The following is a 13391-nucleotide window of genomic DNA, read 5'->3' as shown; positions in this document are numbered from 1 at the left end:
GTTAAATTATAAAGGACTCATATGTTATGCTAAGTGGTCAAGGCTGCCAACTAGTAGATGCAATACTAAAGCAGCAAAACACATTTGTTTCCTGGTTAACATCTCAAGTGAAAACTACATGAATAGCAGAGAAGAAAATTTGAAATTGACCTTACTTACCTTTCAACACTGTTGAGATATGAGGATCCATCATGGCCTCCTACTGCATATAGCAGGTCATCAAGAACACTGACCCCAACTCCACATCGCCTTTTGCTCATCGAAGCTACCATTCGCCATTCATTGGTCTGTGGATCATACCGTTCAACACTAGAAATAGCATCTCCACTGCACCAGCCACCAACTGGGGGAAGTAATACAAGTGGTCAAGAGAATACTTGTTCTAATGCACAGAATGTATTACTCACTTCAAAACTTCAAATCATGACCTATTGCTTGGACTTACCAAATATCTCTAGAAGCAGGTCAAAACATAAGTTATGACTTTTACTTATTCCACTGGGGTTGCGATAATCTTTAATTTTCTAAATAAATCCATTTTACAGAGAAGAGCAAGGACACCAGTTTAAGTCAGATTGGGAAGTAAGTGGCATTTAATGGATAAAACACTGAATTTAGTTAGAAGACTGGAGTTTGCGTGTTACCTCTGCTAAGTGATGTGATCTTGAGAATATCTTATAAACTACCTTACTTGTTAAATAAGGAACAAAAATTTAAAAGTGAAATAATAAATACATTAAGCTGCTTTCTAAAGAATAAAATACTACATAAATGTAATTTGTTATCGAAAGCTTAAAGAACTAAAACCTGACAAAAAATAACCAGCGTTGGTGAGGATGTGAAGAAAAGGGAATCCTCATACACTGTTAGTAGTAGCGTAAATTGGTGCAGTCATTCTGAAAAACAATATGGAGGCCTTAAAAAATTAAAAATAGAACTATCATATGACCCAGCAATCCCACTTCTGAATATTTATCCAAAGAAAACGAAAACACTAATTCAAAGAGAAATATGAACCCCTATATTCAATGCAGCATTATTTATAATAGCCAAGATATGAAAGCAACCTAAGTATCTACTGATAAATGAATGAGATATACTATATATACATAATTGAATATTACTCAGCCATAAAAAAGAAGGAAATCTTGCCATTTGCGACAACATAGTTGTATCTAGGGATCCAATCAAGTGAAATAAGTCAGACAAATGCTGTACAATTTCACTTACGTGGAAACAAACAAAACAAAACAGAAACAAACTCATAGATACAGGGAACAAACTGTTGGTTACCAGAGTGGAGAAGGGTTGGGGGGCAGGCAAAATAGGTGAAGGGGATTAAAAAGGTATAAACCTCCAGTATAAAATAAATTAGTCATGGGGATGTAATATAGAGCACAGGGAATACAGTCAATAATATAATAACTTTGTGGGGTGCCTGGGTGGCTCAGTCTCAAAAAAAAAGAACTATAATTCAGAAGCCTAGTTTTCTTTTTATTCTACTGGGGAAAGATTTTGACTCATCTATTCACAGTCTCTTAATAGGTCCTCTTATAACTGAAAATAACACAAAAATTCTTATGACTTATGCTATAAAATACTTTACTTTCTGTTTAATCTACACTCTATAGAGAATTCTACATTATCCAAACTGACATTTAAGGTCAGGAAATGTTTTGAAGAAACTACATTTTTGATAACCAGAATAACAAGTTCAAACTGAGTTCCACAGAGCTTCTCAGAGTGCTCCCTGAATAAAAAAGTGGTTATAGCAGATAATTTTAATTTATTATTCTTTCAAATCATCTCTATTCCAATCCAAAATAAGGGCTACATTATGGAGCTTAAAAAGTGAAGTCTAGGGGCGCCTGGGTGGTTCAGTCGGTTGAGCGTCCGATTTCGGCTCAGGTCATGATCTTGTGGTCTGTGAGTTCGAGCCCCGCATCGGGCTCTGTGCTGACAGCTAAGAGCCTGGAGCCTACTTCAGCTTCTGTGTCTCCCTCTCTCTCTGCTCCTCCCCCACTCATGCTCTGTCTCTCTCTCTGTCAAAAGTAAATAAAACATTTTAAAAAATTAAAAAAAAAAGTGAAGTCTAACAATACTGCCACCCCTACTCCAGCTACTAAAACAATAGCCAAACAAAATAGATTAATAGATAGATTAATAGATCTTCATAATAATCTATCAAAATAGATTAATAGATCTTCATAATAATGGGCGTAACTCCATAAAGATGGTCCTACTACTAGAATTCCCAAAAACAACATGACATCATGAAGACACAGGTACCACAAATAATTAGATCTTGCAGACTTCTAATTTCAAAATAGACCATCAACTTTCAAAAGTGGGAAAGAGAAACTCTAAGACTGCTCTATGGGAGAGCAAGGATGCAGATGTATGTAGGTGCGAGCATGCAAATGTCTGTGTAAACCCACATAGCAGGTGAATATGTTCATGCATACATAGGAATAAATAAGAATAATAATACAAATTATAAATCTATTAATAACAGAGACATTTGGACACTAGATGTATGGGAGAATTCAGTGCATAATGAATTAATAATTAAGTTTGAAATCTAAAACAAAAATAAAGAAATTCTTCAAAAGAGAAAAAAAAGTCTGATGAGGACTGGAGTGAAAAAGAAAACCTGGCATCAATTTTCTTCTTGCAGAAATACTACAATCCTCTACATGAAGGAATTTAGATGAAAAAACTTAAAAGGAGAGAGCTAAAAACATAAATTATCAAATTTTCCCTCTAAAAATATAGGGGAAAATATATTCCCACAGGCCAAGAGAAAATTAAATTGGGAAGAAAAAAGATAGGCAGTGGTTAGGTTGATGGAAAAGGATACTAGGCCCCAGAGATTGCACAAAATTCCCTGATGAAAAGGAATAGAACACTTCATATATTAAAATGGGACAAAAGAATCCAAGGATGTCTACATCTAAGGAGCCATGGAATTAGTGAAAGTTGGGAGCTTAAATACAAACACTATGCGTCCCGGTTAGCTCCACGAATCAGAATTAGAAAAAAAATTCAGAGAACTTGCTACAGACTGAATGTATGTATGTCCCACCAAAATTTACATGTTGAAATCTAGTCCCCAGTGTGATGGTATTAGGAGGTAGGGCCTTTTCAAGGTGCTTAGGTTATAAGGGCAGAGCTTTCATGAATGGGATCAGTGCTCTTATAAAGGAGACCTCAGAAAGTTCCCTTGCCCCTACCTCCGTGTAAGAACACAGCAAAAAGATAAGAAGACCAACTTCCATGAAGAAGCAGGTGGGCCCTCACCAGACATAGAATCTCCTGGTGCCTTAATCTTAGACTTCCTAGCCTCCAGAACTGTGAGAGATAAATTTATGTTGTTTATAACCACCCAGTTTCTGGTTTTCTGTTAGAATAGCCCGATGGACTAAGACAGAACTAGTAAAAAGTAGTTTGATGCAACTGTGAGAAAGCTGTTATTCAGGTGAACAAGAGAGCTGAATTTACGTGGATGGAAGTGACATCTCAGGATGAAAGTTCTTAAAGATTAAGGAGCAGAGAGTAGGAGCAAAATGATACAGCAGGCTGTCTTGGGCTCAATCTAGCTCAGTGGAGCTAGGAAAGTGTGTAACTGTTTAATGTAAGATAATGTTTTGTTTTTTAAACTTTTTTTAAATGTTTACTTATTTTTGAGAGAGAGACAGAGTGTGAGTGGAAGAGGAGAGAGAGAGGAAGACACAGAATCTGAAGCAGGCTCCAGGCTCCGAGCTATCAGCAAGCATGGAGCCTGATGTGGGGCTCAGACCCACGAACCACGAGATCATGACCTGAGCCGAAGTCGGATGCCTTAACCAACTGAGCCACCCAGGCCTCCCTGTAAAGATCATGTTTTTTGACAGTTCTAGGTAATTATGAGGTGACTTGCACACTGGTATATAAAAAATGCCTATGACTCATTTTAACAAAATATCTACTGCATGACATTTTTAGACTTACATAAAAATAGAGCACTCTTGGAGAATACCAGTGTTGGATCATGAGTTAAGGAGTCAAGCTACATGGTAACTTATTATGTGTCTCTTATGACAGTGGATATCACAATTGTCCAAAGGACTACTCAAATGACAGTTTAACATGTAGGAAAACATTCAGTTTAATCACAGTATATTAAGACCCAAACCTGCAAAGAGTACTTCTCCACATCGGATAGGTTTCCGTGGTCTTGTCCTTGGTCCTTGCATCAGTGGTCGTTCTTGAGGTAAGAGGAGATAGTTTTTAGCTTCATCTACCAAGTCTCTGTGGAGAAAATTCTTCCTTTATTCCAAATGTCTAAATAATATTGTTAGTCAAATTCCAATATGGTTTAGGAATACGTAAATTGGCAAAGGGGAGTAAGCATAAATCAAACAAAATCATGAATGCCAGCCAATATTAAAAAGTCACAAACATGAGAGAAATGATGCCAGTCATACTATGAGTTGTAAATTGATTAGTATTTCCATCATGACTTCCTATCTTAGTGCAAATTTAGCCTGAAACTCATTATGCTTGGGACCACCGATAACTTACGGGAAACTAAAATTTACAACTCAATTACAAACCTGCATAGTTATTGCTTTCTCATGAATTTTACTAGATTCTGCAGGATACTGGCAGAGTAGCACATCAGCCTTGGCACTAGACAGTTGTTAGATTAATTAAATAATAAAACTAAGTCAAAAATTGGATTGTTAAGAAGAAACAGTGTACTGTCATTTAATGTTAATTTGCTATCTGGTACTGTATGAAATGGTTTACTCTCAGCAAGTCTACTGAGGAGGAACAATTTTTTTCCCTGTCTCTTCAGGTACTTTCTGAGAAGAACCTAGTAATTACACTTGTTAAATACAATATCCTAATACAAACTAATCACATACGTACTTAGCTCACTTGAGTCCTCTCTCTGGGTGATTCAGGACCTGATTAGTGGAAACTCTGTTCTTTCCCAATCTTGAAAGTGTTTCCTAAAATATATTTTCATTTCTCTAGCTTTTTATGCTACAAAGAGTAATTTATTCCTCCAGGACCAATCCCAAGCATGACCCAATTATGTACTTCCAATATATGGTTTGATAGGGCCCCTTTTGAGTTTCTTATCCTAAAAAAAAAAATCAAACCAAACCCCAAACCAACAGCTTCTCCCCACCCAAAACCCAAGCTGATGACCAAGAACTTTCTCAAGCTTCCTCAGCCTTAAAAACAAAGACTGGGATCTCTTAATAGCCAGTTTTTAAGTGTTGAGGGTTTATAGTACTCTCCTAAAGAGAGTACTATAGAGCTAAAACTTAGCAAGCCAACCCAAAATTAATAGTAACAATGAGAACACTTATAGCTATGTATCAGTCCTTGTTATAAGGGTTTAGTATATATTAACTCAACAATCCCCACCACTGGGGGTACTATTATTGTCCCTACTTTACAGATAAAGAAACCATAGCAGAAAGAGGTTAAGGTAACTTGCCTAAGGTCCCACATCTAGTAAATGGTGAGGCCAGGATATCAGTAAAGGGTTTCCTTTAAAAGTGACTTTGGAAGTACCTCTACTCGGTGCATCAGAATCAGTACAATCTGATTTATGTTTTATGGATGGGGAGCACTTTTGCATTGCTTCTTCGGATTTCAGAATCCGTAATTCCATATGGTTTTCCTTCTGCTACTATACATACTTGAGGGAATTAATTGCCATTTGTCTGATTTTTATTTAAAATACAAATATCAGGGCACCTGGGTAGCTCAGTCAGTTAAGCATCCGACTCTTGATATTGGCTCAGGTCGTGATCTCGCGCACCTGAGATCAAGCCCCATGTTGGGCTCTGTGCTGAGTGGGGAGCCTATGTGGGTTTCTCTCTCTCCCTTTCTCTCTGTCCCTCCCCCACTCGCTCACACACTCTCTCTCAAAATAAACAAACATTTAAAAATAAAAAAATAAAACCCCAAATATCTAAAACCCCCTCTGACATTTCTTTCTAAGGGACAGGCTTCAGATTATAGAAGAAATGCAAACGAATCTACATGTTCTACTTCTGTTCTAGGGATTCCTAATACTAAAGCAAGTTTCTTTAGTCACTAAGGGAGACCCAAAGGTCAGTGTATTTCAAGGAGTTCTTTTCATTTTTATATATAGAACATGCTAGGGAAAAAATGGTTAAAAACACCATATAGTTTGATTTGAACCCAAATCTTAAAATCTATCAAACTGGGAAAAGTAATTTATCAATTTGTGTCTATATTACAGAGATAGCCCAATAAAACAGGTGTTTTGTTTATGTTATAGAAGCATTTAGAATTTCTTTCACGAAGAACATCATGAAACTACCCCACCAAGCTCTGGTGGAAACCCTTCCACAGCTACTTGACTAGCAGACCTTTGACTCTGTCCACAACCTCAGAAAGCAAGGCTGGTCCTATTCCCTAAGCAGCTATATGTGATGGAAGGAACAGTGCTCTTGGTACTTTGTGACAGATTCAACAGCGTTATTTATCTCAAGAAAAACATATATTAGCAGAGAATTGCCTCTTCAAATTCAAGCTTGCATTAAAATCTTAGAAATCTACCTCTTTATTGCCACTTCTACACCAATAAGCACCACACATAAAAACTAATGGAATGGAGTACTGGAAGCTCAGTCCTCTCTTCTTCCATCTCCTCCTCTTGACCCTAACCCAGAAGAAAAACCTGTTAAAAACTGCTCTGGTGTCAGCACTAAGAAATACAACATTTAGGAAGCAACACAAATAAAGAAATTAGAAGAAAACAGAAATGCTTAGTTGTTGATTTTTCCCACCCAGGGCCATTCATACCTGCACTCCTCATCACTTTTGATGAGGGGATCAGAGCCTACAGTGCCCACCAGGAACTTGGGACTAAGCAAAGGCAGACGAACATGCTGCAGCACCTAAGAGATAATAAATACCGTTAAAGGCACGAGCTCCCACCTGCAGGATATTTAACAGAATACGTAACACAAGTTCCCATAGTCTTTCCACTTGCTTTGGGATCTAACTGAATTAATTTGATTTAATTAATAAATAATAAAGACAGAGGGAAGGCATAAATACTAAACCTAAGTTTATTCCATCAATTCAGTAATCACAATAGTCAGAAAATTGAAAGCATACTAATATCATTTTAGAATGCCACTTTGAGCTTTCAGCAATATGTTTTTAAAAAAAATTTTTTTTAATTTTTTTTAATGTTTATTATTTTTGAGAGAGAGAGAGAGAGACAGAGACCAAGCAGGGAAGGGGCAGAAAAAGAGGGAGGCACAGAATCGGAAGCAGGCTCCAGGCTCTGAGCTGTCAGCACAGAGCCCAAGGCGGGGCTTGAAGTCACAGATGGCGAGATCATGACCTGAGCCGCAGTGGGCCGCCCAATCGACTGAGCCACCCAGGCGCCCCTAGCTTTCAGCAATATGTTATAAGCTCTTCTATAATTAGCTTATATAACTGGACTGAAACAATCCAGAAGAATATCCTATTAAACTGCTAAAGACTATCGTCATAATAACGAGAACATTAAACATTCATTTAGTGACCACTTACGGCCCATATCATCCCTTTACTCTTCCAAATGTGATGAGATTTCCAAGCCACAAGGAAGGGAAGCACGATAATTGTCATCCTTGCTTTCTTTTGTTCATTTACACCTTTAGGTTCTGACTTGTGCTATAACCCTAACCTAGAGTTGATGCAAAATAGAGAGGAAGCCAAGGAGCAAAAAGTTCAAAATGATAAACACTTAAAATGCTTCTAAACAGTATCTTCTTGATTATTTGGGATAGATGGTGTCTCTTACAGTCTAATATAAGGGACAGTGACAATCGCTTATTTTTTGTAAGTCAAACATTTATTATTTCATCCAGTACAAAAAGGGCAGTTACTTGAAGAAACATTTTCACCATACCTGGGGTAACTGAGGACGTCTTTCTTGAATACTGTATTTGACCCAGGCCATCACTGCATTGAACACCTGTTCTTCACTGCGAACGTTTAGTTCATCACTAGATATTATATCAATGAGCTGATTGGCTGGAAGCAACATGAACTCTTCACTTTCCATCACCTGTTCAAAATTCAGTAAGAATAAAAGAAAAACAATTGTGACCACATTTAATTTACTCTTGATGATGATTTACTTGTCACTGTAAGTTCATCAGTTGTAACCAACGTACCTTTCTGGTGCAGGATATTGACAATAGGGATGGGAGTGTGTGTGTAAATGGGGTACATGGGAATTCTGTTCCATTTAGCTGTGAACTTAAAACTGCTCTAAAAAAATAACATTTATTCATTAAAAAAAAAGGTGGGGAACAAAGGAAAGTACTGAGGACACAATTAAAATTTTAGAAATAATAATTTGTGATTCAAGCAGTTTAAGAAAAATAAAATCTGTTTTTCTAAAATGAAGTATCAAAATCTACATTTAACATTAAAAATAAATGAAACTAACTACATCAAGTTATAATTCCAGAACTATGAGGCATATAAAAAAATCAGAAAAAGCTTTCAGAGGAGGATAAGTTGCTGAAAGAGAAACACTAAGGGGCCAATTTAAAAAAAGAATGAGGGTGTCAGCAATTCCACAAGCAAGAATGAATATATTGAGGAGAGAGACTCATGAAAACCTCTGAGGATCAAACCACTCTGATATACAGATATCAGAATGGAGGCGAAATGGCAACAAGGATATTACCCTGTTGTGCAGTCCAGCCACAAATCCCAAGATCTTGTATACCCTGCCATCAGTACGTAGAGTAAAAGGGTCAGGGTGCAACGTGGAAGAGGGAAACAGTCAATGCTACCCTCCCTGCGGTTTGTTCTCATTCAGAAGATTGTGCTACACATGATGTCTATTATCAGCGCAGGAAGAATACAGTTAGGAGTGACCTCCAATGCAGATGATGTATTCCCTTAGGACAGGGTTTTTTCATGCTCATCAAAAAGAATATTACTGGGGCACCTGGGTGGCTCAGTCAGGTGCGCGACTGACTTCAGTCAGGTCGTGATCTCACAGATTGTGAGTTCGAGCCCCATGTCGGGCTCTGTGCTGACGGCTCAGAGCCTGGAGCCTGCTTCGGATTCTGTGTCTCCCTCTCTCTCTGCCCCTCCCCTGCTCAAGTTCTGTCTCTCTTTCAAAATAAACATTAAAAAAAAAAATTTTTTTTTAAAAATCAGAATATTAGGCAGGATACAAGATAAGCCATAGCAATTTGAATATTTGATTAAGACTGTTTTATCCCAAGTACATTAGAAACAAATGCAAATTCTAAAATGAAGCCATAAGGTTGGCTATACTTGTAGCGGAAAATATTAATGACCTCTCCAATTTTTATGGCACAGGTTTTCAAATCACCTGAGTGAGAGACCCTTGGGGTTCAGGAAATAAAATAGGTTACCTCCATATTTTAGCTGAGGTTGCCTACCCAGGTAACTTAGTAGTTAGAATGACTGCATTGTATTCTCTGTGGCACAGCTGTCAGATTTAGCAAATAAAAACAAAGGACATACTTACACTACAAAATTACTTGCTGTGTATCTGAAACTTGTATTTAACTGGGCACCCTGTATTTTACCTGGCAACCCCAACTTGGCGGCTATAAAATCAAGGCAAAATTCGAGGCCTAGCCCTAAATTATGTGTGCTGGCCTTCACAGCATGCAGAACTGTAGCCATGACTGTATCTTCTTTCCTCTTTTTTCTCTTCTTCACTCTGATCTCTTAACTTAAACACAAGTGTGGTATCATATCTCTTTGCGAAGCAGTGCCTTAACATTCTTTTGGATCTTGTTAAAATATAAATTCTTTTTCCTAACTTAGTGATTATAAACCAATGATCACTAAGTTTAAACTTTATGAACAAACCACTATTATATTCACTACTTACTGGAAACATTAAATGGCAAGAAGACGTGAAAATCTATGTTAGAAAATATTTGTTTGGCACTAACAGCAAAGAGTAGAACTAATACTTTTGATAGTCTAGTTAAACTGTCACTTCTTTTTCCACCAAGAAGAAAAAAGATATTAGTGATCTACCATTAGAGCAAATCTAGAACTGGAGTCTATCCTTGACCAAACAACCAGGTTAAGAAAATAATGCTTTTTAAAGTATCTGTTTTAAATAAAAGTTTATAGGAGATCTGGATTTTAAGTCCCACACTATTATGGTAATGAGCTTACTTTTAGTTTCCTCTAATGAATGGAGATGCAATTTGAAAAATGAATAAAGCTGAAAACAATAAAAGCGAATAAGCAAAGTTAACTAGAGTTGTTCTACCAGGAGTGAATGGCGAACTTAATGTTGAAAGACAATTTTTTAATTTACCTTTATGGACAAATGACACCGTATGAATTAAGCCAGGTCTAATGAAAAAGAAGGAAATTAAATAGACTTAAGTTAGAAAATAATTTAAATGAGTCACATGTGTTAATGCCCTAAATGGTGACTTTTTTTGCATCTGCACAGAACTAGTGCACAAACAAGTGCATTCTACTCCACAAACAAGGGGATTTCATCATGGTATAAATCAGGTTCATTTGAAAGGCAGGTTCAGAACTGGAAGGGATTCCAAATCTTTCTCTGTTAAGGATATTCTTCAGAATTTGCAACTACCATCAGATGTAAAACCCAAGCTATGGTTAAAGCAGGAATTTTTTTTTTAAGTTTATTTATTTTGAGAGCAAGAGGAAGCACAAGTTGGGGAGGGGCAGAGAGAGAGGGAGACAGAGAATCCCAATCCCACGCTTCGTGCAGAGCCTGAGGGGGCCGGATCACACAACCATGAGATCATGATCTGAGTCGAAATCAAGACTTGGACACTTAACCAACCGAGTGACCCAGGTGCACCTAAAACAGGAAACTTTTTAAAAATCAACCTTATTTATTTTAAGTGTACAGAACAATGAGTTCTGATAAATGTATATACTCACGTAACCATGACCACAATCAAGATATAGAATATGACGATCATCCCCAAAGCAGGGAATTCTTAATATGGGATCCAATGACTTTTGCAAATTATTTTGGAAATTCTCAGTGGTAGCAAATCTTTAGTTTTAGAGAGTGGATTTTCGTATGTGAAGACAGTGGGAAAGGGGCACCTGGGGGGGCTCAGTCCGTTAAGCGTCTGATTCTTCATTTCGGCTCAGGTCATGATCTCACAGTTCATGAGACAGCCTCGCGTGGGCTCACACTGACCGTGAGAAGCCTACTTGGGATTCTCTCTCCCTCTGTCCCTCCCCGCTCGTACACACACACACGTACATTCTCTATGTCAAAAGAAATAAATATTAAAAAAAAAAACAGTGGAATGAAATTAAGAGTCAAATCTGTTAAAAAAAAGTATGAAGAATTTAGGTTATTTTGAATGGGAAATTAAGTGTTACTATAAAATACTATTAACTTAATGGAGGTATAAACTCCATTTAGTCACGGTGTAGTCACTTCCTATATTTAGTTGGAATCAATTTAGTAATATTTTATTAAAAATTTTCCCATCTAAATTAATGAGAGATCTCCATCTTTAGTTTTCTTCTAACGTCTGTTTTTTTTTTTTTTTAATGTTTATTTATTTTTGAGAGAGAGAGAGAGAGAGACAGGGAGACACAGAATCTGAAACAGGCTCTAGGCTCTGAGCTGTCCGCAGAGTCTGACCCGGGGCTTGAACAGCAAGATCAAGACCTGAGCCAAAGTCAGACGCCCAACCGACTGAGCCACCCAGGCACCCCAAGTGTCTGTGGTTTTGATAGCAGGGTATTTTGTCCTTATTTGGCAACCTCCTCCTCCTTTTTCTGGAAGACTTTCTATAGGATTAGTATTATTTCTTCCTTAAATGTTTGTCACCATCTGAGACAAGCATTTTCTTTGTGGGAAGGTTTTTAAATTATTATTTCAATTACTTTCATAGATGTAGGGTTGTTCTGGTTTTCTGTTTCTTCTTGAGTCAGTTTCTGGAATCTGTGTTTTTCAAAGAATTTGTCCATTTCCTATCAGTTGTTGAATTTATTGGCAAAATGTTGCTCATAACACTTCCTTATTATCTTTTTTAATCTGAGGGATTTGTAGTGATGTCCTCTTATATCTGATATTGGTAATTTGTGTCTTGTCTCCTTTTCTTGATCTATATAGCTAGAAGTTAATCAATTTTTTTTTTCAAAGAACAATTAATTTTTTACTCTAACCTTTATTCTTTTCTTCCTTCTACTTACTTTGGGCTTTAATTTGCTCTTCTTTTCCTAGTTTACAAAAATAATCACTAGAACAAAAACAAATGTTTCTATACATCAAAATAAAATTTAAAAAGCAAAGAAGACATCATATAGAAAAAGAAATACAGTAAATACAACTAAAGTATATACTATTTATAAAAATATGAGAGTTGAGAACAAACATATCAGTCATGGCAACAGATAAAAATGGGCTTTAATTCCCTATTTATTTTATTTTATTTTTTTAAATGTTTATTTATTTTTGAGACAGAGAGAGAGAGAGAGAGACAGACAGACAGACAGAGCGTGAGCTGGGGAGGGGCACAGAGAGAGGGAGGAGACACAGAATCCAAAGCAGGCTCCAGGCTCTCAGCTGTCAGCATAGAGCCCGATGTGGGGCTTGAACCCACGAATCATAAGATCATGACCTGAGCTGAAGTTGAACGCATAACCCACTGAGCCACCCAGGTGCCCCTTTAATTGCCTATTTAAAGAAAAAGATTTTCAAACTGGCTCACAAAGCAAAACTTATCTCTATGCAAATTCAAGAAAAATACCTAAAACATTATGATGCAAAAATGCTAAAAATAAAGGGCAAATGGGCAAAGATACATCAGGCAAGTGGAAACAACAACAAAAAACAAATAGGAACTGAAAGCCAGGTATCAGGCAAAGTAGAATCAAGACAACAAAAGAATGAAATCTGACAGATGAGGATACTTCGTAAAGCTAAAGGTCACAATCTGTAATTAAGATACAGAATTATGATTATCTATGCATTAAGCAACACAGCACCCACCTATATAAACTACAGATGATGCAAAGAGAAATAGAACACACTAATAATAGAAGACTTTAACACACAGGTCTGTGGACAAAGTAATATAAAAGAGCTAAGCAACATAATCAATAAGGTAGACTTTATGCATATATATCAAATACTATAAGAATGAGACTAGAAAATATACCTTATTTTCATGCACATATGGAATAGTCAGAAAAACTGATAATGTGGGACTAAAAAAGTCAGTAAATTTCATGAAGTAGAACTACTAAAAATAACACTGACTGCCATGCACTAAAATTATAAATTAAAAAAAAAAAAACCCACCTAAAAATTTAAAAATTTTCTATTAATAGTTCTCGGTAAA

At 36.7% G+C, this 13391-nt stretch overlaps 1 protein-coding gene across 1 annotated transcript in view; it reads right to left on the bottom strand.

The window, feature by feature from the left end:
* Window positions 1–13391, bottom strand: part of KLHL20 (kelch like family member 20) — a 63457-nt gene that overhangs the window by 24551 nt on the left and 25515 nt on the right. The window contains exons 4-7 of the mRNA XM_042924691.1: window positions 7937–8095; window positions 6835–6929; window positions 4175–4290; window positions 160–343 (exon numbers count right to left, since the gene is read on the bottom strand). Of these exons, the coding sequence (XP_042780625.1) occupies window positions 160–343; window positions 4175–4290; window positions 6835–6929; window positions 7937–8095 (554 nt within the window). The remainder of the gene's footprint in view (window positions 1–159; window positions 344–4174; window positions 4291–6834; window positions 6930–7936; window positions 8096–13391) is intronic.

Source organism: Panthera leo, chromosome F3 (genome assembly GCF_018350215.1).
Source record: "Panthera leo isolate Ple1 chromosome F3, P.leo_Ple1_pat1.1, whole genome shotgun sequence".
NCBI classification, from domain to species: Eukaryota; Metazoa; Chordata; class Mammalia; order Carnivora; family Felidae; genus Panthera; species Panthera leo.
Note: the sequence above shows the minus strand (reverse complement) of the source record. Positions and strands in the feature narration are given on the sequence as shown.